This window comes from Loxodonta africana, chromosome 17 (genome assembly GCF_030014295.1).
Source record: "Loxodonta africana isolate mLoxAfr1 chromosome 17, mLoxAfr1.hap2, whole genome shotgun sequence".
In the NCBI taxonomy this organism is placed as follows: domain Eukaryota; kingdom Metazoa; phylum Chordata; class Mammalia; order Proboscidea; family Elephantidae; genus Loxodonta; species Loxodonta africana.
This window is the reverse complement of record NC_087358.1, coordinates 4,688,379-4,715,764: the sequence shown is the minus strand read 5'-3', so window position 1 is coordinate 4,715,764 and position 27,386 is coordinate 4,688,379. Positions and strand designations below refer to the sequence as shown.

General features: G+C 47.8%; 3 protein-coding genes and 1 non-coding gene across 8 annotated transcripts in view; 1 reads left to right on the top strand and 3 right to left on the bottom strand.

Moving 5' to 3' along the window:
* BRCA2 (BRCA2 DNA repair associated) overlaps window positions 1–5,948 on the top strand; it is an 82,364-nt gene extending 76,416 nt beyond the window's left edge. The window contains 2 exon segments of the mRNA XM_064269931.1: window positions 954–1,345; window positions 1,347–5,948. Of these exon segments, the coding sequence (XP_064126001.1) occupies window positions 954–1,345; window positions 1,347–1,521 (567 nt within the window). The 3' untranslated portion in view covers window positions 1,522–5,948.
* A 113-nt stretch (window positions 5,949–6,061) lies between these two features.
* On the bottom strand, window positions 6,062–27,188 carry N4BP2L1 (NEDD4 binding protein 2 like 1). 5 transcript variants are annotated; one of them, XM_023547243.2, is made up of 6 exons: window positions 26,793–27,155; window positions 10,707–10,834; window positions 10,525–10,581; window positions 10,342–10,430; window positions 7,430–7,506; window positions 6,062–6,320 (listed from the first exon to the last, which is right to left on the bottom strand). In XM_023547243.2, the coding sequence occupies exons 1-6, from the start codon at window positions 26,954–26,956 to the stop codon at window positions 6,062–6,064; spliced, it is 774 nt and encodes a 257-aa protein (XP_023403011.1). In that variant the 5' UTR covers window positions 26,957–27,155. The 5 variants fall into 5 exon arrangements, with proteins under 5 accessions (XP_023403011.1, XP_003409540.1, XP_023403012.1 ...); XM_003409492.4 differs by lacking the exon at window positions 10,525–10,581 and having other exon boundaries at window positions 26,793–27,144; XM_023547244.2 differs by lacking the exon at window positions 7,430–7,506 and having other exon boundaries at window positions 6,207–6,320; window positions 26,793–27,188.
* The window catches only part of N4BP2L2 (NEDD4 binding protein 2 like 2), a 103,474-nt gene continuing 86,794 nt past the window's right edge, over window positions 10,707–27,386 (bottom strand). Inside the window, exon 11 of the transcript XR_010318168.1 lies at window positions 10,707–10,834. The gene's annotated coding sequence lies outside the window, so the exon portion shown is untranslated. The remainder of the gene's footprint in view (window positions 10,835–27,386) is intronic.
* LOC111750545 (small nucleolar RNA SNORA16B/SNORA16A family) lies at window positions 14,142–14,284 on the bottom strand. The gene has a single exon (XR_002785649.1). It is a non-coding gene; the product is annotated as a small nucleolar RNA SNORA16B/SNORA16A family (small nucleolar RNA).

Sequence of the window (27,386 nt, the reverse complement as noted above, 5' to 3'; positions counted from 1 at the left end):
TGTAAACCTAAGGAATGTTGTTATTATATATGAAGGCAACAGTGCCTTCTGACATACACCAAGTAAACATGGTAAAATGTAATTACATTTCCTTAGAACGTGTGGTTAATTGCTATCTGGCCCCCCTTGGAAATTGGATCTTGTTTACTGGAGCAAGAATGTAACACCCTTTGGGGTCAGATTTTCCAAGCAGGAGCTTTCTCCTTTAGCATTCTGAGCACCTGGGGTTGAAAGCCCTTTTTGTATGTTTCCTTTTGGCAGGAGGCCTATTGCATACGATTAGAGTGGTTTCTAAGCTTATTTTGGTTTAAATCCTCAAGCCACAATAAATGTGTCCACATATTAAAAATCAAGCTAGGTTCTGTCATATTGGCTAATAACTAATTCTTACATAGCTGACCAGTACAAAGTGTCCGTCATTCGGTCCTCACAGCCACCCGAGAGGCGAGGATTGTTAGTTTCCCCGTTTTACAGATGAGGAAACTGAGGCATAGGGAGGTCATGCCCTTTGCCTGATGTAACGGAGCTGGGAAGAGGAAGTGTTAGAACCCAGGCTGTATTCTTACAATGGTTTTTAAATGTCTGTCTTTGTTAAACCTGTTAATAATAAAAAAGCCAAGATGCCAGCATAAGTTTTGTCCTCAGCCTTCTTTTTTGTCTTTTACTTTGTCTTCATCTTCCTTTCTTTTCTCTGTCATTTTATGTCCTCTTGTGCAGAATCCTTTCCTTCTGGAAGAGGACTGTGAACGCTCCTTGAAATCTTCGGCTTCACTAGCCCCTGGGAAATGAGAATGTGTGTGGTGTTTGTGCGATTGAATATTTTGTAAAGAAAAGTTAATTTGATTTTTATATATTAGCACGTAATGATAATAGGCTACTTCTTAGTTTGTTTTTTATTAGCTGTCTTTTCCTAATCATGAGATTAATTACCAGAGTTCTTTGTCACTTCATAGCCAAAAGGGAAGTCTCTTTCCATACCTGTATCAGCCCAGAAGACTTCGAAATCTTGTTGTAAAGGGGAAAAAGACAGTGATGACCAAAAAACCGTCAGGAAGAGAAGAGCCTTGGATTTCTTGAGTAGGCTGCCCTTACCTCCACCTGTCAGTCCGATTTGTACATTTGTTTCTCCAGCCGCACAGAAAGCATTCCAACCGCCACGGAGCTGCGGCACCAAACACGAAACACCTATAAAGAAAGCAGGATGGACTTCTCCTCAGATGGCTCCACTTAGAAGGGCCAGTGAAACTTCTGTTTTGGAAAGTGATTCGATACCTGACGAAGAGCTGGCATTGATAAACACCCAGGCCCTTTTGTCTGGCTCAGCAGGAGAAAGTCCACTCATCTCTCAGTGATTCCACTGGGACCACACCTACTAGTTCAGAAGATCACCTGGAACTGCAGAGGCCTCACGCTACATCTGGGATCAAAGAACGAGCAAATCCCCGAGCCAGCACAGAAGATAAGATGAGCGTAACACAGAATACGACTAGGGGACTTCTCAGACGACAGACGCAAACATGACAGAAAATGATCCTTGACTCTTAACCTGCCCAGTTGGTAAGGCGGACAAAATTTCAGGCACAAACCTCAGTACTGCCGTGAGAAAACAGCGTTTCAAGCTGATGTAAGTGTGTTTGTGCCATAGAGGCGCTCTTTGTTTGCCTCTCCGTCACAGACCTTAAAAAACCGACTTTGTAAATTTATTAACTGATGGAGAAAAAAATCTTTAAATCCATATGACTTCATTTAGTCACTACAAGTATTATTTTATAATGAGGTAAACATAAACCTTTTCCTTTGAGATTTTGTCATCAGTTTCAGGACATAGGTTTCTAAGTACAGTTATTTTACTCATGTAAGTCCTTTCCGTGTGAGTTCCTGTCTCAGACTTTTTTTCGTGGTAGCTCACTGTGCAATACAGGTGTTGGTTCTGCTATAGTCCCCGCCGATTCAAGAGTCAGGTTGAACGAGACACCTCAGTTGTGTTCACTTCTGCCCAGTCCTTCATCCTTAAGTCAGCACACTTACCCAGAAAGTAGGACCCTTAGTGCAGTTCCTTTTTAAGATTTCCGTTTACTCTCTGAAAATAACTTAATTCCATTAAAAATGCAAATACTTTGTCAGGAGCAGGTTTCATAGTGTTAGTTTTTTTTTAACCTCAGAGTATCTAGCTTTTGCACTTGCATGGGTCTTAGCAGCTTCACCTGATTTCCTTGTCAGCATGCTCACCACACCCAGATAGCACTCCTTGTTCAACCTGGTTTTCACGAACCACCAAGGCAGAAAACAGCCATCAGTTTAAGGTGATTTTCCCGTGAGTTATGTTCTTTATGCTGAACAGAGAGAAAGCCACACGTCACTCTAACCAGAAGCTAAAAGCACGGAGGGGTGCTTACATCAGGTCTTTTTAATATGCCTTAAGTCTGTATGTAATATCATGTTTCCCTGTCTAATTATAAACACATTTCAGAGCCAAGAATAAATCCTTTTAAAAATCTGTTTCCTTTCATAAATGATTAACTGGGATCCACGGTTTTTCTCTTCTCTGAAAACTATTAGCATAACAGGTAGTCTATTTTGCTGGTCTTTTTAGCTCTTCTGCTAGTTCTGTTAATGTGCTTTAAGTTGTCTTCATAAATCGTTTGCGTCCTAACATCCTACACGTTTTCCCAGTGATCCAGTCTAGAACAGGGAATAAAACATGAGTCTCAGGTGAACAGAAGGAAGTACATTTACAAGAATTTACCCTTTCCTTTGAATATTGGAAAAACTGCTATGACCTGCATTCTTCATTACCATTCAGACTACCCGTTAGAGACGTACCTAACACACACTCATTTTTCCATGAGTAACACACCAAGCCGCATGAGCGAAGCATGAAACATGACTATAGGTGGATATTGTCCCCAAAGTGATAAACCAGTCGGCAGTGTATACTGCACAGTAAGGAATGGGGGTAAAAGCAATTTGTGTTACTTCCTCAACAAGCATTTAATGAGAGCCTGTTGTGTATATAAAGCAGGACTGCAGCTCCATTAATGATGCCAGCGACACATGGAACAAAACAGCTCATTGCTGGATGTTCAAAAACTGTCTAAATCAGGAGTAGGGGGTTAGGAGAAAAAAGAGGTCACTTCTAGTTGGCATAAATCAAGTTGGCAGCACTTCATCTACAGTTCTTTGTGCTTCCAGGCCAAGTATTTCAGGGCCATGGAGGAAAGGCAGAGGCAGACAGGACACCCCCGTCAGAACTCTGTAGCCGCTCTGGATCTCTAACCCCCGGCCACTTCTCTAGCACTGGCCCCCGTGCAGCCCAAACCAAACCCATTGCCATCGAGTCACTTCTGACTCAGCGGCCCTATAGGACAGAGTAGAACTGCCCCATTGGGTTTCCAAGGAGCGGCTGGTGGATTCAAACTGCCAACCTTGTAGCTCTTAACCACTGCGTCACCAGAGCTCCTAACCCAGCCCAGGGAACCAAGAACCCTAAGCGGAGCTAGACATCAATCAAGAAGATGGAATCTGACCCTCTGGGCTCCTCTGTGGTGTGGAGGGTAAAGCAGTTCCCAGCGTGGGCACTGACCCACCTCCCTTCTACGCACCTCGACCACTCAGGCCATCTGTGCTGAGCTGGTTCTATAGTAACAGACTAGGATGCCCAGGGTTACCTGGACCTCAGAAACAGGAGTAAATGAGCCCTGGTGGTGCAGTGGTTAAGCACTCACTGCTAACCAAAAGGTCAGTGGTTCAAACCCACCAGCCATTCCATGGGAGAAAGATGTGGCAGTCTGCTCCTGTAAAGATTACAGCCTTGGAAACCCTATGGGGCAGGTCTGCTCTGTCCTACAGGGTCACTATGAGTCGGAAGGTTAGCAGTTCAAACCCACCAGCAGCTCCATGGGAGAAGGCTGTGTGCAATCTGCTCTTGTAAGGATCACACCTAGGAAACCTTTTGGGACAGTTCTGCTCTGTCACACGGGGTCACTATGAGTAAAGATCACAGCCTAGGAAACCTTTGGGACAGTTCTCTGTCACATGGGGTTGCTCTGAGTTGGAACCCACTCGACAGCACACAACAACAGAGGATTATATATGGTGCTTGGACTGTGGAGCTTAGTGAACTTCATGCCTACCCTTTAGATTCATTCACCTTTACTCTAATTTTGTCAACCAGACTTTGTTACTCAGAGATGCCAACTTCCAGAGTGTCGATGAAACAATTACACGTGCATCGCTGGTGGTCAGGATGCTGAGTGGATTTCCATACTGTCAGATAACGGGCACTGAGTGAGACAGTCTAATGTGTGCCTGTTAGCTGTCGCCAAGTCCATTCCGACTCGCGTGCACAGATCAAATAATCTATATAAGCAAGTAAGACAAAAGTTTGCTTTCATCGGTTTACCTTTGTGCCTCCTATTTAGTCAAGAAGACTGCTAAATGGTTTATGATATAGAAAAACTGGTTCTTAACCAGGCTGACTTCCTTGGGATGTAGGTAATGACGTTTTTTATACTGTTGATTAAAAAATAAACAGATTCAATGACAAACCCAAATAAATGTTATATACAATTTTTAATAACCATAAAAGCACCATTATATGGGACACTGAAAATAATACTCCACAGAACATTAGAAAGAAGCTGTTGGCCAACAGGAAAGAAAGCATACATCCCACGTGGTCTTGGCTATCATGGTCACCATGTTTGATTGGTCCTAACCTGCTGAGATTGAATTTGGATTCATAAATTCAGTTTCAGGAACATTGTTGATTTCTGGTAGAACTTTATTGTCTAAAATAACACCACATAAAACACCAAGACTGCTTGTCTTATAGTGAGCATGGCTTTTTGGTGCAGTTAAGCGCTCACTACTAACTGAAAGGTTGGCAGTTCAAATCTACCCAGAGGTGTCTTGGAGGAAAGGCCTGGCAATCTACTTCCCCAAAATCAGCCACTGAAAACCCTACAGAGCAGAGTTCTACTCTGACGCCATGAGTCCGAGTCAACTGGCCACTGGTTACGTGATCTATATCCTGGGATGCTTAATAACTTGTGCTCCCAAACATCTAGGCTGCCAACCAATTACATGTGTAGGCATAAGTTTTAAAAATCATTTAATTAATCCTTTCAAAAATTGATGTTTTATGAGGGCAGGCTTGTTTTACACTAGTCGGACAACAGTCAAAATTTATTCAGGTTCAACCTTGTTGAGCAAAGTGGGAGTTAAAACACAAGGTGCGACTTGAAGAAATGAGACTGGTTTTCCTCAGCAGCTCAACTGGCTATTAAGAGGGATTTGACAGACAGTTTTAACAAAGGCAGATCATTAGAATAAAGAGCTTCCCCAGGTGCCTACTCTGAAGGGTATTCACTTAGATGTGTACTTTCTGGCATATTAGTTTTAAAACAAAATCAATATTTAGGAAGCTTAGGGAGCAGTGAGTTTATGTCAGTGGGGGAGGAACAACTCAGAAAAGGAGGGTGAGAATGGTTGCGAAACTTGAATCGTCATCGATGTCACTGGATCGTACACTAGAAGCTGTTGAGCTGATGCATGTTTTGCTGTGCATATTCTCAACAACAACAAAGTAAAAGAAAATGTCGCTGGAGTCACACAAACCACGTAAGTAGCAATGGCCCTAAAACTTCTCCCTCCCGCTTCTCTTTCCCCTGCTTTCCTCACGGAGATGAATTTCCTGGAAAAATAGATTACTTCAGAGAAAGTACACTGAAGCTTATATATAATATAAACCCTTTATTTCACTGATGAACCTACTTGGCTAATTGATTCTGTTCTTGGTATGTTGTCAGGTTTCGGTTTTCCCTCAAGAAAGGGGCTTTGTGTCCTCAGATCTGCAGAAGCCTGGCAGCAGACTGTGCACACAGGACACGAGCTAACGCATGCCCAGGATGATGACTCTAATGATGTTTGCTAGAAAACTCTTGGGGTTGGATTATCTACACTGGAATTAGAGCTCTGGCCAAAATTGAACAAACAATAAATACCAAAAACTGACGTAAAAACTGATTTAGGAAAATTGTAAATGCCCGTAGATAGGGCACTAATATCCATGGTGGCAACCACCCCTCCTGCTGAAGAAGCCACCATTGGCAAAGCCACCGTGGGCCCTCCGGCCGGGAAACTCTGCAAAGGCGTGCCAGTCCCCCATGCCATCGGAAGGCGCTACGGTATTTCTGTCCTGGCTTCTGGTGGCTCGGCTCGGTTTCTCTGCATGAAGCACACTGTGAAAGGTGACGCCGTGTTCATACTGTTCCTTCATGCGGTGTATCTTCTCCCTTGGGACTCCATGAATGTTTCTTCTACGTGGGAGAAAAATGCAAATGTTAGTTACGGCACCTTGTCGACAGGAGTCATTGCATTTCATGAGGCCTGTATTGTTACCTAAACACTCAGGACTTCACTGGAAAAGCCTAACACCTTGCTATGTGTGCTGTCTTTCAGGTCGCACTCCTGTCTGCCGTGCTGACCCCCAGGCCCCCAGACTACCCTGAAGTTGGCAAGGAGCTGACACCTCAAAACCACTTTATTTCTGGAAGTCTCAATTCTGTGCTTCTAGAAGTAAGGGAACAACATGAGACCCTTTGATCGCATATTTGCGCGTTAGTCACGTGGGGTAGCATCCATTTACATCAGCCAGTCCTAGACACTTCTGGATGCTTGTTAAAACCATCTTAGATTCTAGCGGGTATCCAAAGCCAACTGGGGATGTGGTTAAAATGTAATAACAGAGATCCCGACTATGGAATGTAGTCCGTGAACTAGGATTTTAACGTCCACCCCAGGGCATTCTGATGGGCTTGGTCCATAGACCCACTTGCAGAAACCCTTAATAATCTGCTTGTCACTATGGGAATGAACTAGCCTCATTTCTAAAAAGTAAACTATGATTTAACAGTTGCCTTACATCACTGGCATTATCCAATAACATAGTAAATATCCGAAACCATGCATCCAATCGACATGTTAGTACAATTTGGAAATTCACTACTTTAACAATAGACTCAGCACTTAGACCCTATGTGAACCACAGACTGTGCTCAAGGTCCAAAGTCCTTTATTTACTTAACGGAAACGCAAACACACCATTGACACCTACAATCCCATGCAGAGGAAGGTGCTTTTAAACGTTCGTTAATGAAGAGGCTTTTCAGCAGAATGTTCAGTGTGTCCTCTGAAAGGCCGAGTCCAAGCCAAGACTTAAGATCTGGCATGGAGCATTACGTTAGACAACTGGCCCCAAGCCAAAGTCTTCACAATCGTAATTCCACAGTGATCAATTTCCAAGAATTACCATTTCTGGCCTGAAAACTACCATGTCCATTTCCAGCCTGAAAAGATTCTCTGTTCAGTCTGAAACACCTGAAAACAGCAGGATACACAATGAGGTTCTAGAAAAGCAAAGCAGTACCTGGCTAACTCGGGAACGTTGAATTTCCAGTGAGTGGCAGGTTCTCGGAATATAACTTCATAGTTATTCTCAAGTGCCTGATTTTTCAAAAGCACATAAAACATTGAAGACATGGTATGTATGTTTGGGAACGTATATGCTGCCATTTAACATTTACGACCAGCCCTTTCTAAAATTCCTTGTTTTACCAGTAATCCAACGCCTAATTCATCTTCCAAAATACAGTTGGTTCATTTCCATACCTAGCCACTCAGATTATACGTTATGGTTCCCAGTGATAAATTTTGGTCAATTTTACATATTATGTAGGAAAATGGTAAAGGTTCTTTCCTTTTGAACATTTTACCAGTAGATGGCTGTGCCCTGAGACAACCTCTAAACCTTAAACCAAAAATATCCCCTGACGTCTTCTTAAAACCAAACAGTAGTGTAGCTTACACCTAGTAAAGAATGTCTGCCTTGAGCATTGTGCTCTTTTAAGAGCTATCTATATGGAATCAAATTAACAACAGCAACTCAAAAGGTTGGACTGGAAGCTTAGGGAACAGTAAGTTTATGTTAAGGCGGGAGGAACAATTTGGAAAAGGAGGGTGGGAATGGTCACACAACTCCAAGAATGTAAGCAATGCCACTGAATAGTACATGTAGAAATCATTAAATTGGCATATGCTCTAGTGTGTATATTCTCAACAACAAAAATAAACTAAATTATACATATATAAAAAAAAAAGTAGATGGCTGAAATAGTTTAACATCCTGCCCGCAGGTCTGAGCAGTGAACTCATGGCTCCACAAGGTCCCATGTATTAGTTGTAGATTTATTGCAGGTTTACTTCTGTCAGATACCGGGTCCTGCCCCTCAGGTCTTGGGTTAGGAAGTAGGAACATGGCTTACGGCTCCGGACTGGCTACCTGCTCTTCCCTCCTAAAACCACTCTCCCTGTGATTCAGCGCAGTTTGCCTCAACACCTCATTTCCTTACAGTGTCTGTATCCGCATCCCCGTATACTTCACATTCACTGCTGCTGCCTCTCAGACTACACTTTCTCTGATCACCATTGTTGACGGTGTTACACACAGAGAATGAAGTGGAAAGGGTCAGTAAAAACATTTCCTCTTCAGTCTGTGGATGGATGCTTAGAACTAGGGAAGGATTCAAATACCGTATCTGGAAAATACCGGATTTCTGGGTGCTCTTCAGTAGCTGTGGACGCTGAACGTGACTGTACGTATCTAGAAAACGGAAAGCAGGACGACTTCCCTTAGGCCACCATCAGGAAGCCTAACTCCTGAGTGTGCCTTTGCTCCCTCGACCGTTCTTGTCTCTGCTCCTTTCCTAACTTGGACTCTCCATCCAGGAACTGAAGTGTCAGCCAAGATGGCCCTCATTCCTTCTCACACTCATCCAAGTCCCACAAGATGGACTTAAGTAAAACTGACGGACCTACAGCTGGACAAAAAAGCAAAGCTGTAGGTACGCTGCTATGCCCAAGATGAAAAAAGCCTGAAAACAGTGCCATGAGCCCAGGTCTAGAGAGATACACTTCATGGTTAACCAAGTGGGCATCAGGTGTGACAAGGCAGAGTCCTCCACTCTCTCCTTCCTGCCCCGCCCTGTATGTTTCTGGATCTTTCCTCCCCCCCATGCCTAACAGCAGAGCTCTGGGGGCGCAGTGGTTAAGAGTTCAGCTGCTAACCAAGAAGTCAGCAGTTCAAATCCACCAGCCGCCCCTCTGAAACCCTGTGGGGCAGTTCCATTCTGTCCTAGAGGGTCACTGTGAGTCAGAATCAACTCAGCAACAACAGGTTTGCTACGGGTTTTTATGCCTAACAGCAGGAACACTGGTGGTGCAGTGGTTCAGCGCTCGGCTACTAACTGAAAGGCTGGCGGTTTGGACCCACCAGCAGCAGCTCTGCGGGAGAAAGGCTCTGGCGGTCTGCTTCAGAAAGCGGCCTGGGGACACTACGGGGCAGTTCTACTCTGTCCTCTAGGGTCGCTGCGAGTCGGATCCACTCGATGGCAGTGGGTTGGGTGTGCCTAACAGGGAAGGAAAGCTTACTAGCATAAGAGGTGAAATAGATCTAAAAAAAAAAACAGACTGACTTCAGAATTAAACAAAATGTGCACATCGTTCTATTCCTATTACTTTTCTATCAGTTCTGACAACAGAGGGCAGATTTATCTTTGCCTGTGTATTTATATTACAGTATTTTAATAAGGCTATTTTTTTTTTTTATAGTATTAATCCTAAATCTGTTTTAAACTAAAAAATTCTGTTGCGATGGAAGTCCCAAGGCAGCAGCGGCGCCGAGTGCTGAAGTCCCGGCTGCCCGGAGGCAGAGCCCCGTGAGCGCAGCCCGCAGCTCGGCCAGGCGCCAGCAGCCGGTGCTTCTCTGCAGATTTCAGCGGGCGCTTCTCTGCATCGCCTCCAGAAAACGACCAAGTCAGGAAAGCTAGCGAGAATTCAGACCAACGACTATTTACTTAAAAAAAAAAATTTTTTTTTTTTTAAGACTACTTAAAAATTGTAGGAGCCCTGGTATCGCAATAATGAAGCACTTGGCTGCTAACCAAAAGGTTGGCGGTTCAAACCTACCCAAGGCTCCTTAGGAGAAAGACCTGGCAATCTGCTCCCGTAGAGATCACGGCCTAGAAAGCCCTGTGGGGCAGCTCTACGCGGTCACAGCCAACGTTTAAGAATTGTACCCTGAGGTAAGATCAGCGTCTGGGGGAGTCTTCAGCCATTGAACAGCAGAGCAAAACTAAAATAAAACCCCTTTACCTGCTCCCTGGAAAAGCTACTGTTAATAAATAGGACAAGGTCATGGAAGCCAGAGAAAGAAGAATAAACGTTTCAACTTTTTCACAAAATGTCCACAACTGAAAAATGCAGAATGATACTTCTTCCTACCATGACGGCATAGGGCTTCATTTCCCAGGCGTGCAGGTTGGTATTATCAATAATTATGGGGGATGTGCCATTCCTCATTGCTTTTCTTGCTGCAACACAATGTTACACAACAGTGAACAACAGGCAACAGTCAGAGAAGGGTGAGCGAGAGCCACACCGCGTTAACGTTACTACAGAACGCACCGTTATCACTAATTCTCTTTTTCCTGGAATCTAGGGCGGTTATCACGCTCGGGCATGCTGCTTGGCAAAAGAGTAGAGGGACTTTTGATTAAGTTCCTTCCATAAAACCTACGCACCCTGCAGCAGCTGCAACCTATAAATGCACAGCGGGGCTTGCCCGGAGTTTGGGGAGATTCCATCACCTCTTTTCTGATTCCATTTGTGAGCTTCCTCCAGGAAGTCAGGGTTGAACTCATAGGTGCCATCATCCCGGGAGAAGAAGTCATCCGTGCTGAAAATCACAGCCCTGGGGAAGTCATGCTGCAACTGTCTGGAAAATGGGGAAGTGAGAGAAAACATTTTATTACATGTACAGTCACGGTCAAACTCACCCCCTTCCTTCACTAACAGCTGGCAGTTTGTGATTCTGAGAACGCTGGGCTTTGAAGTGTTCACATTCCGTTTCAAAAGAAAACCTGTTGCCACTGAGTCAATTCCAACTCATAACGACCCTGCAGGACACAACAAAACTGCCCCATAGAGTTTTCAAGGGGCAGCTGGTGGATTCAGAGTGCTGATCTGGTTAGCAGCCGAGCTCTTAACCAGTGCCCCACCAGGGCTCCATAAGTAAGCGTCCCCCCCAAAAAACACACAAACCTGTTGCCGTCGAGTCAATTCTGACTCAGACACCCTTCAGGACTGAGTAGAACTGTCCCATAGGGTTTCCAAGGCTGTAATTCTTATGGAAGCAAATTGCCGGGTCTTTCTACTGCAGAGCAGCTGATGGGTTCAAACCACCAATCTTTTGGTTAGCAGCCAAGCACTCAACCACTGTGCAACAAGGGGTCCTTGGAAAATACTAACCAAACCAAAAAACCAAACCTGTTGCCCTCAAGCCAATTCTACCTCATAGCGACCCCACTGGACAGAGTAGAACTGCTCCATACGGTTTTCTAGGCTGTAATCTTTACGGAAGCAGATTGCCACATCTTTCTCCCACAGAGCAGCTGGTGGGTTTGAACCACCAACCTTTTGGTTAGCAGCTGAGCACTTAACCAGCATGCCACCAGGGCTCCCAGATTTTAAAAGAGAGAGGCTCATTATCTCTGAAAGGTGTCACTCTTGAATAGGAGGCAGGAAAGGACTGAGATGGGATTTGTATGTTGCCAACCTTGAAGCTGAGAGGTGGTCACCGCCACTGACCTGGGCAGCAACCAGGACCGAATCTGATGGTGAAGTTGAGGGCGTGACAACTTCCTCCGTCCCCATTACCACTGCTCTGGGTCACGGCCAGCCCCTGGGGCCACCTGAAGGCCTCCCCTAAGACCTGCCCTCCAGCATCATGCTCCTCAACTCTTATCTGCCCTGGGTCCCATGTCCTTGGAGCTCTGACTCCGTAAGGATCTAGGAGAGAAATTAGTTCTCCCTGAAGGCTGCTGTGTGTGGGCCACCCTATGAGGTAACAAATTTACAACAATGACCTAAACCAAAGGGAAAAAGCACAGCAGGAGAGAAAAGAGGCAGTCTCAACATTCCCCATGCCCTTCTCTTACTGTCTCTAAAATAGGAAAATACCAGGGAAAAAAGAAAAACCATCATGGAGTACTCTTCTTGCAGTCCCTGGGTGATACAAACGGTAAATGTATTTGGCTGCTAACTGAAAGGTTGAAGGTTCGAGTCCACCCAGAGGCACCTCAGAAGAAAGGCCTGGTGATCTAGTTCCAAAAAATCAGCCATTAAAAACCCTGGGGAGCCCAGTTCTGCTTGGACACACACGGGGGCGCCCTGAGTGGGAATCTGCTCCATGAAAACCCTGGGGAGCCCGGTTCTGCTCGGACACACACGGGGGCGCCCTGAGTGGGAATCTGCTCCATGAAAACCCTGGGGAGCCCGGTTCTGCTCGGACACACACGGGGGCGCCCTGAGTGGGAATCTGCTCCATGGAAACCCTGGGGAGCCCGGCTCTGCTCGGACACACACGGGGTCGCTGTGAGTTGGGAGTTGGCTCCACAGTTACTGGTTTGGTTTTTTTGGTTAGTATTCCTTTGAAAGAAAAAAGTATATTAAGTGTTACACAAAATAACTTCAAAGAGAAGATCTTTCTACTTAAATCGTTATTCCGATTTTTTTTGGCAGAAGGTAGATTTTATGCTAGGTAGGAATTGAGTTGACATTGCTGATGTCAGACGGATCCTGGCTGAAAGCAGAGAATACCAGTAAGATGTTTACCTGTGTTTTACTGACTATACAAAGGCATTCGACTGTGTGGATCATAGCAAATTATGGGTAACAGTGCCAAGAATGGGAATTCCAGAACACTTAATTGTGCTCATGTGGAACCTGTACACAGACCAAGAGACAGTCATTCAAACAGAACAAGGGGATATGGCATTGTTTCAAGTCAGGAAAGGTGTGCGTCAGGGTTGTATCCTTTCACCATACTTATTCAATTTTTGTGCTGAGCAAATTGAGAAACTGGACTATATGAAGAACGAGGACTCATTAATCATTAACAACCTGCAATATGCAGATGACACAACCTTGCTCGTTGAAAGTAAAGAGGACTTGAAGCACTTACTGACAAAGATCATAGTATCAATTACACCCCAACATAAAGAAAATACAAATCCTCACAACTGGACCAATAGACAACATCTTGATAAACAGAGGAAAGACTGAAGTTGTCAAAGATTTCGTTTTCCTTGGATCCACAATCAATGTCCATGGAAGTAGCAGTCAAGAAATCAAATAATGTATTGCAGTGGACAAATCTGCTGCAAAAGACCTCTTTAAAGTGTTTAAAAAAAAAAAAAAATGTCATTTTAGGAGCTAAGGTGCGCCTGACCCAAGCCATGGTGTTGTCAACTGCCTCATATACATGTGAAAGGTGGACAATGAATAAGGAAGACTGAAGAAGAACTGACACCTTTGATCTGTGGTGTTGGCGAAGAATATTGAATATAAAATGGACTGCCAGAAGAACAAAGTTGACTTTATATAGGAAGCTTAGGGGCAGTGAGTTTATGTTAATAGGGAAGGAACAACCCAGAAAAGGAAGGTGAGAATGCTTGTACAACTCGAAGAATGGGATCAATGTCAATGAATTGTACAGATAGAAGTTGTTGAATTGGTATATGTTTTGCTGTGTATATTCTCAACAAAAACAAAAATAAATTATATTTTTTAAATCCTGTCTTTGGGCTCACGATGATCTTGGATTCATCAGCCTCCACAGCTCGTGAGCCAGAGGCCAGCCGGCCGACCTGTTGATCTTGGGTTCGTCAGCCCCTACAGCTACGTAGTCAGGAGAAGCCTCCAGCATCATGCCTGACCCAGACTTGGGACTCATCAGCCTCTACAACCTCATGAGCCATTTCCTTGCAATAAATCTCTCTCTCTCTCCATATATATACACATACACACACGCACACGCTTCACTGGTTTTGCTTCTCTGGAGAACCCCGCCTAAGATGACCTCCATCACCACCAGCCTCGCGGATGCTGCCAAGGTACAATGAATGGCCAAGGGGACTTCAGGGAAGAGTCCCCCCATGTGTGTGTCCTGTAGGTCATGTCCGTCCTGCTCAGAGGGCGAGAAGGGACCACATGCACAACCACCCTCCATATTAAGGCTTTTTAGCTGTCTTTTCCCAAAATGTCACAAATCAGTTACAGATCACAGAACAGTGGCCAAGGCGACAACTGCCACTTTGGGGTCTTTTTTTTTTTTTTTGACTGCTGTAGAAACGCAAAAGCAGCTGCATCTTTGATACTAACTTTTTAACCCTTTTTTGGTACAACTGGAGGCCCCTTGGAAGAAAGGCCTGGTGATTTACTTCCAAATATCAGTCAGTGAAAACCCTACGGATCACAACAGTCTGATCCACAACCGATCGTGGGGATGGCACAGGACACGCAGTGTTCCGTGGCGCATGGGATCGTCATGAGTGGAGGCCTGACCCCACAGCAGCTAATGACAAGAACAGAAGTTGCTGAGGAGAGGGACGTGGAGAAGGAAGCGCAAGGTCCCTCCCCAGACTCCCCCCGCATAAAAAACGATCCCCTTCTCCCCAAGCTGTAGGCACGATCCAAAAGAGAGCCTGCTGAGGGAACAACTAGAAATTAGACCAGTTTTTCTTTGTCATAGTAGGTCCTCGGTCTCATGGAGCCTGGGCATCTTAGACACTCGGAGTGGTAAGAAATAACTTCTTACTGGACTCATCTACAGCCCTGGAGGCACAAGGGTTAAGTGCTGGCTGTTAACCGAAGGGTTGGCAGCTGGAACCCGCCCTGGGAGAAAGACCTGGCGATCTGCTACAGTAAAGATTAAAAATTACAGCCCAGGAAATCCTATGGGGCAGTTCTACTCTGTCACATGGGGTCATTATGAGCCGGAATCGGCACCCAACAACAACAACAGAGTCTGAAGGGCCCTAAACAGGTGCCGTTACAGAGAGGAGCCCACTGAAATGCCGAGAAGGAAGCAGACAGGAAGCTGAATTAGAAATGTCCCATCACATGAGCAGATGAGGAAGAGACTTCAGACAGCCTTGAGGGTTGGGTGCTTATTACGACATCTCCCTCCAACAGGTCCTCATCAGGACAAATATGAATACTTAGTAACAAAGTTTAAGGTTCTTCTCCCACTGCCCCTGATGATGCCATGTTAACAAAGAAGATGAATTCCCTGGTGAGTCAGTTTCTGAAATTAGGAGAAATATATCATTTAGTAATGACAAATAAAATAAAAGGTGGCTTCCTGACCTTAGAGGGGTCCTGGTGCACAATGGTTAAAGCGGTCATCTGCTAACCTGAAGGTCAGTGGTTTGAACCCACCCAGCTACTCTGCCGAAAGTTCTGGCAATCTGCTTCCATAAAGATTACAGCCTTGGAAGCCCCATGGGGCAGTTCTACTCTGTCCTATGGGGTCACTCTGAGTCAAAACTGACTCAATGCAAACAGGCTTTTTGTTTGTTTTGGTTTCCTGACCCTGGCATTGAAATCCAGGTTAATTTAGCCCCCTGAAGACCAGCCCCTCTACTCTTTCACCAGGCCCCTCCACTAGTCTCTTCCTCTGGTGGAGAAGACATGCTCTGGACTAGAAGTCAGGAGACAATTCAGCCCTATAACCATGATCAAGACAGCTGAGTTCCTTAGGCGTGGACTGGATGAGCTCTGACGGAACTTCCTGTGTATCTGCTGAGCTTTTCCTTTGAAAGGTCTTCCCTTTCATTGCTCCTTCCACTTCCACTTCTTCTCAAATCATAACCCACATCTGCAAGTAGGACAGTGCCCCAGTTTAGGGCTGGACTGTGGACGTGAGTATAAACACACACACCGCAGTCTCACTCAGTGTTAAAACACAGTCGCCATCCATCCAAGCCTCCAGAGAGAGGTGTGACAAGGACTCCCGGGAGTGGGGACAGGATTTAGGATCCACCTTAGGAAAATCAGCAAAAACACAAAAAGCTGTAGTAACTCTGTAATCAGGAGCCCTGGGAAACCCTGGTGGTGTAGTGGTTAAGAGCTCGGCTGCTAACTAGATAGGCGGGCAGCTCAAATCCACCAGGCGCTCCTTGGAAACCCAATGGGGCAGTTCTACTCTGTCCTATAGGGTCGCTATGAATCAGGATCGATTCAGTGGCAATGCGTTTGGGTTTTGTTTTTTTAATTAGTCAAGATCGTCTGCCTTGAGCATTGTGCTCTTTTAAGAGCTATATGGGATCAAATTGACAACAGCCAACTCAAGAAGTTAGGAACCTTTGGGGGCAGTGAGTTTATGTTAGTGATGAGGAAAAAATCAGAAAAAGAGGGTGAGAATGGTTGCACTTCTTGAAGGATGTCGTCAGTGTCACTGAATTGTACATGTAGGAACGGTGTATGGACGTGTAGAACTGGTGTATGTGCTGCTGGGTATATTCTCAACAACAGATCATTTAAAATACGTATACACGTGTGTGCGTATAAATGTACATGCATGTTACACATATACGTGTGTATACATGTACATGCATGTTACGTATATGTGTGTGCCTACATGTTACGTATATACATGTGTATGCATGTTATGTGTGTACATGTACATACATGTTATGTATATGTGCGTGTATACACATACATGCATGTTACATGTGTATGTACAGGTACCTGTATGTTACCTGTATACGTGTGTACACGGTACGTGTGTGCCTGTGTGTGCATGTACATGCATGTTACATGTATGTGTATGTACATGTGTGTCATGTATATATGTGTGTATACATGTACATGCATGTTACGCATATACGTGTGTATACATGTACATGTGCGTTACACATATACATGTACATGCATGTGTGTGTGCATGTATGTGTATATACATGTACATGCATGTTATGTATATACGTGTACATGTATGTTACTCCTATGCATGCATGTGTATATAGGCACATGCAGGTTACCTATATGCATGTGTGTGTATACATATACATACATGTAACAGATACATGCGTGTATACATGTACATACATGTATACACACACATGACTACGGACCTGAGACAGCACCTGCCTGACCGTCCATTTTCATGACACAGATTGGGAACAGTACAAGCCTCCAATCACGACCTCGTTCTTATTTACGAGAGCGCCGGCCTCCTAAGTAAAAGCCCCAGGCCGGGGCCTGCCGCCTGGGAGCCTCGGGGCTGGGTACACCTCTCGAGGCCCAACTGCTCATTCCTGCTGGTTCAGCTCACTGGTGGCTTGGGTGTGGAGCGTTCCTCGCCCCTTCTCTCACTGCTGCATCACACCAGGAAAGCATCCCGCCCGCTTCCCTGGAGGCTCTGGTGCCAAGAAAGAATGAAAAGGTGCTTCTCATGACAGAAAATCCCATGTCATTCCAGACACGAATGAGGAGGAAAGACGGCTGTCAGCAAGCATCCCTGGAGCCTCACTGAGCCCATGCCGCAACCCGTGTGCGATGGGGCCCGGAGGAGCTGGAAGACTGCAAGGACGTACCATGCTCTGCAGCATGGTGCCCAGCCTGGCTTCACTGATGCACAAAGAGGCTGACAGCTTTTAATTTTTCAAGTAAATCCATTTAGTATCTCTACTGTTGCTACTTCATTTCAAAAGGACATTTCACACTCACAAACACACTCACACAGCAGAAGGCACACAGGTGCCTCATATGCTTCCACTGAGGGAGGAGGAAAGCACAGATGCAGAGGGGGAGGGGAGGACAGGTGAGGGGGGAGGACAGGACAGGTGAGGGGGAGGACAGAGCAGGTGCAGAGCAGGTGAGTTGTCAGCTGAGCTGTGGAACCAGGCTGCTCTGTATAATCTGCTGAAAGTCAGGGTTGGGATTGGGATCGTATTTCTTCTGGCATACATCTCTAGTCCTGTCTGGCTTTGAATGCCCTCCGTCACCTGGCCCTGGGTTTACCTCGCCAATACATTCCTGTCTTAGTTTCTTAGTGCCGCCATACCAGAACCGTGGCTTTAACGAACAGACATTTATTTTCTCACAGTTGGGAGGCTAGAAGTCTGAATTCAGGGCGCCAGCTCTAGGGGAAGGCTCTCTCTGTCGGCTCTGGGGGAAGGTCCTCGTTCCTTGGTGATCTTCATGTCGTGTGGCATCTATCTTCCTCCATCTCTGCGTGCTGGCTTGTTTAATCTCCTCTTTTGTATCTCAAAAGAGGTTGATTTAAGACACACCCTACACACTAATCCTGCCTCATTAACCTCAATACAGAAAACCCGTTCCCAAATGGGACTGTAACCACAGGTACAGGGGATAGGATTTACAACAGATATTTTGGGGACATAGTTCAATCTGTAACCAGTCCCTGATAGGAACCTTTCACCTACGTCAAACCGTTCTCACAATCCTACGACGGCGCCCAGCTCTGCCTCACCTCTGTCTCCTTGGGTCTGTCGCTCATCCTTTCCTTCTGTTCAGCCACGACCTCTCCGTCTTCAAGTCCGGCCCAAGAACCGTCTCCGCTAACTACTCTTCGTCCTCCTCAGCTGGTAGCCATCAATTCCCAGAGCCTTGTTTTTCGCCAGTGCCTTCAGTGCAGCTTCGGCTCCAGTACCAGCAGTTTCTGGCCATGTATTACCTCCTGAAATGGTTGAATGTCGACCAATTCTTTTTGGTATAGTGACTGTGTATTCCTTCCATCTTCTTTTGATGCTTCCTGCATCGTTTAACATTTTCCCCGTAGAATCCTTCAGTATTGCAACTCGAGGCTTAAATTTTCTTTTTTCAGTTCTTTCAGCTTGAGAAATGCTGAGCGTGTTCTTCCCTTTTGTTTTCTGTCTTCAGGTCTTTGCACATGTCATCATAATACTTTACTGTCTTCTCAAGCCACCCTTTGAAATCTTCCGTTCAGCTCTTTTACGTTACCATTTTTTCCTTTTGCTTTAGCTACTGGATGTTCAAGAGCAAGTTCCAGAGTCTCTTCTGACATCCACTTAGGTCTTTTCTTTATGTCTTGTGTTTTTAATGACCTCTTGCTTTCTTCAGGTATGATGTCCTTGAAGTCATACCACAACTCGTCTGGTCTTCGGTCATTAGTGTTCAATGCCTCAAATCTATTCTTGAGATGGTCTCTAAATTCAGGTGGGATATACTCAAGGTCATACTTTGGCTCTCGTGGACTTGCTCTGATGTTCTTCAGTTTCAACTTCAACTTGCATATAAGTAATTGATGGTCTGTTCCACACTTGGCCCCTGGCCTTGTTCTGACTGATGATATTGAGCTTTTCCGTCGTCTCTTTCCACAGATGTAGTGGGTTTGATTCCTGTGTATTCCATCTGGTGAGGTCCATGTGCACAGTCTCTGTTTATGGTGGTGAAAACAGGTATTTGCAATGAAGAAGTTGTTGGTCTTGCAGAATTCAATCATGTGATCTCCGGCATTATTTCTATCACCAAGGCCATATTTTCCAACTAGCGACCCTTCTTTGTTTCCAACTTTCTAATTCTAATCACCAGTAATTATCAGTGCATCCTGATTGCATGTTTGATGAATTTCAGACTGCAGAAGTTGGTAAAAATCTTCAATTACTTCATCTTTGGCCTTGGTTGGTGCGTAAATTTGAATAATGGTCCTGTTAACTGGTCTTCCTTGTAGGCATATGGACATTTTCCTATCAATGACAGCTTTGTACTTCTAAATAGATCTTGAATTGTTCTTTTTGACAATGAATGCAACACCATTCCTCTTCAAGTTGTTGTTCCCGGCATAGTAGACCATATGATTGTCCTATTCAAAATGACCAATACCAGTCCATTTCAGCTCACTAATGCCTAGAATATCAATCTTTCTGTGTTGCATTTCATTTTTGACAACTTCCAATTTTCGAAGATTCATACTTCATACATTCCACGTTCTGATTGCTAATGGATGTTTGCAGCTGTTTCTTCTCATTTGGAGTCCTGTCACATCAGCACATGAAGGTCCTGAAAGCTTGACTCCATCCACGTCATTAAGGTCAATTCTACTTTGAGGCAGCAGCTCTTCCCCAGTCATATTTTGAGAGCATTCCAACCTGAGGGGCTCATCTTCCCGCACTATATCAGACCATGTTCCACTGCTATTCATAAGGTTTCCACTGGCTAATTCTTTTCGGAGGTAGACTGCCGGGTCCTTCTTCCTAGTCTGTCTTAGTCTGAAAACTCAGCTGAAACCTATCCACCATAGGTAATCCTGCTGGTGTTTGAATACTGGTGTCAGAGCTTCCGGCATCACAGCAACACACAAGCCCCCACAGTATAACAAACCGATAGACATGGGGGAATGAGGTGGATTGTTGTTGTTCAGTGCCATGGAGTTGGTTCCGACTCATAGCAACCCTATGTACCATAGAACGAAACACTGCCCGGTCCTTCGCCTTCCTCACAATCCTTGTTATGCTTGAGCCCATTATTGCAGCCACTGTGTCAATCCATCTCATTGAGGGTTTTCCGCTGACCCTGTACTTTATCAAGCATGATGTCCTTCTCCAGGGACTGATCCCTCCTGACAACATGTCCAAAGTATGTAAGACACAGTCTCACCGTCCTTGCTTCTAAGGAGCATTCGGTTGTACGTCTTCCAAGGCAGATTTGTTCGTCCTTTTGGCAGCCCATGGTATATTCGATATTCTTCACCAACACACAGTTCAAAGGCGTCAGTTCTTCTCTGGTCTTCCTTATTCACTGTCCAGCTTTCACATGCATATGATGCAACTGAAAATACCATGGCTTGGGTCAGGCGCACCTTAGTCTTCAAGGTGAAATCTTTGCTTTTCGACACTTGAAAGAGGTCCTTTGCAGTAGATTTGCCCAATACAATGCATCTTTTGATTTCTTGACTGCTGCTTCCATGGGTGCTGATTGTGGATCCAAGTAAAATGAAATCCTTGACAACTTCAATCTTTTCTCCATTTATCATAATGTTGCTTATTGGTCCAGTTGTGAGGATTTTTGTTTTCTTTATGTTGAGGCATAATCCATACTGAAGGCTGTGGTCTTTGATCTTCAGCAGTAAGTGCTTTAAAAGTCCTCATCACTCTCAGCAAGCAAGGTTATATCATCTGCATAACGCAGGTTGTTGATGAGTCTTCCTCCAATCCTGATGCCCCATTCTTCTTTATATAATCTAGCTTGTCGGATTATTTGCTCAGCATACAGATTGACTAGGTATAGTGAAAAGGATTAGTGGCAGTTATACTGATGAGGTCTACAAGATTAGAGAGCATCTTAAGTCAATCTCTGTTGAGATATAACAGAGAAGCGAGCAAAGAGACATGGGGACCTCGTACCACCAAGAAAGCAGTGCCGGGAGCAGAGCGTGTCCTTTGGACCTGAGATTCCTGCACTGAGATGCTCCCAGACCAAGGGAAGAATGATGACAAGAACCTTCCTCCAGAATCAACAGAGAGAAAAAGCCTTGCCCTGGAGCTGGTGCCCTGAATTCAGACTTGTAGCCCACTGGACTGTGAGAGAATAAACTTCTCTTTGTTAAAGCCATCCACTTGTGGTATTTCTGTTATCGCAGCACTAGATGACCAAGACAACACTTGTAGAAAAATTAGAAAATAAACCAGGTAACCCTGATAGTCCATAATCTCATTCTCCAAACAAAGACTCCTACTTCTGAAGCCAACAGCTGCCAACAGATGGCTATCTTTCCAGTTTTCTCTGAACGTACGTAGACCTCCTTTCTCTGAAGAGAAAATGTGACGGGGGGTGTGTGTGTATCTTTGTAATAGGCTTTTTTAACTTCATGGAGGGATGGTGAATATATCTGCATGGTAAATACACATCTGTCACCATTCATGACTGCATGCCTATTGAAATTGGTACGTTTCCTCTGTCATATTAAAACAGAACTCTGAAACCAGCATTCCTCTCTTCATGCCTTGTCCAGTTATTTCCTTAGCATGAATTCCTGGAAGCAGATCTTACAGGTCAAAGGGTAAGCACCTATTTATAGGTTTTAATTTAAACAGTTAATATTTTTTTTTTAATGAAATGCTGTTGTTGTTGTTAGGTGCCATCGAATCAGTTCCAACTCACAGCGACCCCACGCACAACAGAACGAAACGCTGCCCGGTCCTGCGCCGTCCTCACAATCGTTGTTACGCTTGAGCCCACTGTTGCAGCCACTGTGTCAGCCCATCTCGTTGAGGGTCTTCCTCTTTCTTGATGACCCTCTACTTTATCAAGCATGATGTCCTTCTCCAGGGACTGGTCCCTCCTGATAACATGTCTGAAGTATGTGAGATGAATAAAATAGAAGTGAAAAGGCAGATTTAGGGGATGCTCGATTTTTTTGCACTCTGATGTACTTAATATTTTTTTAAACCAGACAAAACCCCCAATTTTTTTTTCTTTTTAATGAATCCAAAGAATTTAAACAGACGGTTTCTACATCCCAACACTTCAAACTGTGGAAACATACAGGTGAAAAGCATGGATTTCTCACACCGACTGGGAAGACACGACAAACGCTGATTTCAAAAAAATTTTTATTAGTTTTTTAATCAAATGAGAAATAAAGGTTAAATGTTAAACAGAAAAGGCTGAGCAAGCCCACATTCGGAAAGACCTATGCCCTCTAAATTTTAAAGAAAGTACCCAAGCTTTTATTTTTCAGATTCAAGAAATGCATGGTCATTAGAGAACTTCTGGAAAATCACACAGAAGAAAATAGAGAAAACGTGAATTTCCCAGAACCCGACAATACATACGGTAACTTTTCTGTACCTGTGTGTTTTTTACAATTCGCCATGGTCCTTCTGCTGCGCACTCCACTCCCTGAACAGTGTGACCGCGGCCCTTCCACCCCCTGAACAGTGTGACCGCGGCCCTTCCACCCCCTGAACAGTGTGACCGTGGCCCTTCCACCATAGCCCTCCCACCCCCTGAACAGTGTGACTGTGGCCCTTCCACCGTGGCCCTCCCACCCCCTGAACAGTGTGACCGAGGCCCTTCCACCGTGGCCCTCCCACCCCCTGAACAGTGTGACTGCGGCCCTTCCACCGTGGCCCTCCCAACCCCTGAACAGTGTGACCATAGCCCTCCCACCCCCTGAACAGTGTGACTGCTGCCCTTCCACCGTGGCCCTTCCGGCCCCTGAACAGTGTGACCGAGGCCCTTCCACTGTGGCCCTCCCACCCCTGAACAGTATGACCGCGGCCCTTCCACCGTGGCCCTCCCACCCCCTGAACAGTGTGACCAAGGCCCTTCCACTGTGGCCCTCCCACCCCTGAACAGTATGACCGCGGCCCTTCCACCGTGGCCCTCCCACCCCCTGAACAGTGTGACCAAGGCCCTTCCACTGTGGCCCTCCCACCCCTGAACAGTATGACCGCGGCCCTTTCACCGTGGCCCTCCCGCCCCCTGAACAGTGTGACTGTGGCCCTTCCACCGTGGCCCTCCCACCCCTGAACAGTGTGACCGCGGCCCTTCCACCGTGGCCCTCCCACCCCTGAACAGTGTGACTGCGGCCCTTCCACCGTGGCCCTCCCGCCCCCTGAACAGTGTGACTGTGGCCCTTCCACCGTGGCCCTCCCACCCCCTGAACAGTGTGACCGAGGCCCTTCCACCGTGGCCCTCCCGCCCCCTGAACAGTGTGACCGCGGCCCTTCCACCGTGGCCCTCCCACCCCTGAACAGTGTGACCATGGCCTGGGACTTCAGCAGCACAGGGCCGTGTCCTCCGGGCAGGCCGGCACCCAGGCCTTCCTACTTATGTAAGCCATCCCATCCCAGAGCAGGGCCTGGGCCTCCCTGCTCCCCAGAGCCACCAACGCGCAGCACCAAGGCTGGCCTCAGAGAGCAGTCCTCCAGCTGCTGCTTCACTTCACAACACACTGAAGATGCGTCTCCATTAACCAACATCTTAAGCATTAATTAGTATCTTTTAAAATTTATGCAGCACTCTGAAGTTTAAACAGGTCTCTCACACACATTTAACCTCCAAAACAGTCCTGGAGGTAGATAAAGCAGGTGGTCCCACTTGAGGGGAAACTGAGGTGCAAAGGGCTGAGTGAGCATCACTGCTGGTGAGTGGCAGAGCGGGGACTCCAAGGGCAGAGGTCTTTAACTAGCCGTTGTTGTTGTTTTTGTGTGCCATCAAGTGGATTCCGACTCATAGCAACCCTATAGGGACACAGCAGGACTGCCCCATAGGGTTTCCAAGGAGCAGCTGGCGGATATGAACTGCTGATCTTTTGGTTAGCAGCCTGAGCTCTTAACCACTGTGCTACCAGGGCTCCACCATTATTAGCAAACCATGTTTTTAAATCTGACAATTCGAAATCAAGAGTCAGAAAGAGCTTTCATAAATCATCTAATTCCTTTGTGTGTTCACATATAAGGAACCTAAGGCCCAGATGCTAGGTGACTGTGTGATTGTCCAAAGTCAACAGCTAGTAAGTGACCAAGTGGATCTAAAGCACAATCTTCAGACTCCCAGTCCAGTGCTCTCCCCGGTTGTCCCTAGAGAGATGTTCTTTAATAAGCTGGCTTCTCACCTGGTGTCTTCTGCTTAGCCAAATGTCAAGCAGGAGTAAAAATCTTAAAAGTGTGGAAAGTTAGAGCTGGAACACCCTAAAAGACCACCCAGGCCAACCCACTCGCTTTGCAGATAAAAAATGTGAGGTCCAAAGGCAGAGCCAGGACTAGAACCCACTATGGCTTCTGATGGTCAGTCCTGTGCACCTTCCCCTCGTTATGTCACCTCCCTTCCGGGTAGCTACAAACACAGTCTGCCAGTGCTGGCGACGTTTACTCCCTCCTTTGACAGGCAGAGATGTTCACTTCCTCCTCTGGCAGGCAAAGTGAAACCAAACAGGACTTCACATTCAGAAGACACCTGGCTGGTAAGAGGTGACCACCGTGAAGGTGCCACAAAAGAAACAAGTTCTGCAGGTTCCAGGGAGGCCCCTCCCTCTCAGTCTTCCTCCATCTCCCACCCGTTCAGGTCAGACAGAGTGCCTGCGTGCTGTGTCTCAGGACAGGGCCTCTGAGGAATTCCCATCATCTGTGAAGAGATGGCAACAGTCTTGCTAAAGGATTCTGCTCCACAAATCAGCCAGGAATCCTAATGAAAGCTGGCAGCACTTCACCAAGGCGGCCACAGCATCCTGACACCCAGTGGGCTCAGACCCTCCTCTATCTGTCTGTCTGTCACTGCTTGGGTCCCCTCCAGTTCAGCACCAACATAGCTCCCTTGTTCCTCCTGGGCAGTCTCCTGGCTCTATGTCTAGCCTCCGTCCAGCGAGACTGAAAGCTCTTTGAGGGCATGGGGCCATTTCTTCAGTGAACACTCTCATGGCCCACACTATGCTTGGCAGGATCAGCTATGGCCCCTACCTTCAAGAAACTAACAGAAGGATAAACAAAACCGGCTGCAGAGCCTGAATCCAGTCCTGGAGGTGTAACCAGGGGGCCAGTGAGCCCAGATAGGAGAATCTACTGGCTAGCTGGGGTGGCTGCGAGGTGAAGGACAGCTGAGTCTTAAAGGGCTGGTAGAATCAGTCAGCCAAGGGAAGTGGGAGGGCAGCAGGGCAGGCAGGTCAGCGACAGCCAAGGCCAAGAGCAAACCCGCTGGTTTAGAGGGATCAACAATTCGATGCTGCTGGCACGGAGCGGTGGGCGTTCAGGCTGGAGAGAGGGGTCTAGTGAGGTGGCCGCGGGCAGCGGGCCCGGAGGATGACCGTGGCCCTGCCCCGGGACGCACCGCTTATGCAATTCTCAAGTCACCGAATTGGGGCGCCCCGGGAGAGCTCTGTCCAGGGAGGTTTGTCGCCGCCCCCTCTCCCGTGCACCTGTGCGCCTTCGCAGCTTCCAAAACAAATGGAGGGGTCTTCAAAGCAGGCCCAAGGCCCCTGGCCACTGCCCCTGCCATCCTGGCACTCCCGCCCCCTGGATCGTCCTCTTTTATCCGCTTCTGTTTAAAACGCCTGTTGACACACTGTGGCGGGTGCCTGCGCGCTAGCTGGTTTTCCCCAGCGCAGGCTTGGGGAGGCTGGGGGCGGCGACAACTCCCTCGGCCTGGCTGGCACTAGGCCGGGCACGGCCCCCGGGAAGGGGCTTGCGCAAGGCGCAGCGCCGAGATCCATCTCCCGGGAAAGTGCAGCCTGAAAACAAACAGGGCGCTCTCCCTCCTCTCCCGCCCCTCGGCGCGCAGCGGCTCCACGAGTAGCGCGCTCGGGCCGCGCCGGGAGGCAGGGGACGCGGGCGCGGGCGCGGGCTCCGGGAAGGGCGCGCTCTGGGCAGGGCCAGGGGGGCAAGGGACGCGGGCGCGGGCTCCCGGGAGGCAGGCTCCGGGCAGGAGGGCAGGGCGCGCAGGCTCCGGGCTGGGCGTGCAGGCTCCGGGCAGGGCGCTCCGGGCCGGGCCGGGCGGGCAAAAGACGTAGGCTCCGGGGAGAGGCGGGCGGGCAGGGGGCGCGGGCGCGGGCTCCGGGCAGGGCGCGCTCTGGGCCGGGCCGGGCCGGGCCGGGCGGGCAGGGGACGCGGGCGCGGGCTCCCGGGAGGCAGGCTCCGGGCAGGCGGGCAGGGGACGCAGGTTCCGGGCAGGGTGCGCTCCGGGCTGGGGCGGGCCGGGCAGGGGGCGCGGGCGCGGGCTCCCGGCAGGGCGGGCTCGGGGCAGGCGGGCTCCGGGCCGGGCCGGCGGGCAGGGGGCACAGGGTCCGGGCAGGGCGCGCTCCGGGCCGGGCCGGGCGAGCAAGGGACGCAGGCTCTGGACCGGGCCAGGTAGGCAGGGGGCGCGGGCTCCGGGCCGGGCCAGGTGGGCTCCCAGGCCGCGGTGGTTACCTGGCCAGCGTGGTCTTCCCCGAGCCCGGGAGGCCTCGCAGGAGGTAGAGGTGTTTTCTGAAGCTGTGGCGGCGCGGAGCTGTCCCGCGCGGGGGCGGCGGCCGAGGCTGCTGCCGCTGCTGGAGGCTGAGCCTCCCGAAGGATTCCAGAAAACTGTCCTCCATTGGGAGGGGGCCGGCTGCCAGGGCCCCGCGCTCTGGTCCCCGAAGTCACGGTCTTGGCCAAAGCGGTTGTTTTTGTGGCTCTCCGGCCATGTGATAGATGGGGGGCGGCGCTCGGAGCCCAGCCCCTCCTCCCACCGCCGGAACCGCGCGCCGGGCAGGGGGCGTCCCTACCTGGAAAGCCGGGGCCGCTGGGAGACTGACAGCCTGGCGCCCGGTCCCCCGCCCCCGCTGCCTCGGGTGCTCTCCGCCCGGGGGACCGCGGACCCTCCGGCAGCCCTCCCTCCCGCCTGGCCTGGACCTTGGAAGTGAAATAATCGTAGTTAACGATTGACGAACGTACAGGCGCTTTGCATAGTAACAGTCAAGGCCATTGCCTTCCCCTAACTTGCGAGCACCGACATTGGCCGGTGTCCCGAGGGTCACCATCCTA

Excerpts from the sequence above, each read along its gene's own strand:
- N4BP2L1 (XM_023547243.2), bottom strand. The coding sequence starts at position 26,956 with ATGGAGGACAGTTTTCTGGAATCCTTCGGGAGGCTCAGCCTCCAGCAG. Across the intron at positions 10,835-26,792 it reads GGGAAGACCACGCTGGCCAG|ACAGTTGCAGCATGACTTCC; the intron begins GTAACCACCGCG and ends CCCATTTTCCAG. Across the intron at positions 10,582-10,706 it reads CAAATGGAATCAGAAAAGAG|CATGCCCGAGCGTGATAACC; the intron begins GTGATGGAATCT and ends TTTGCCAAGCAG.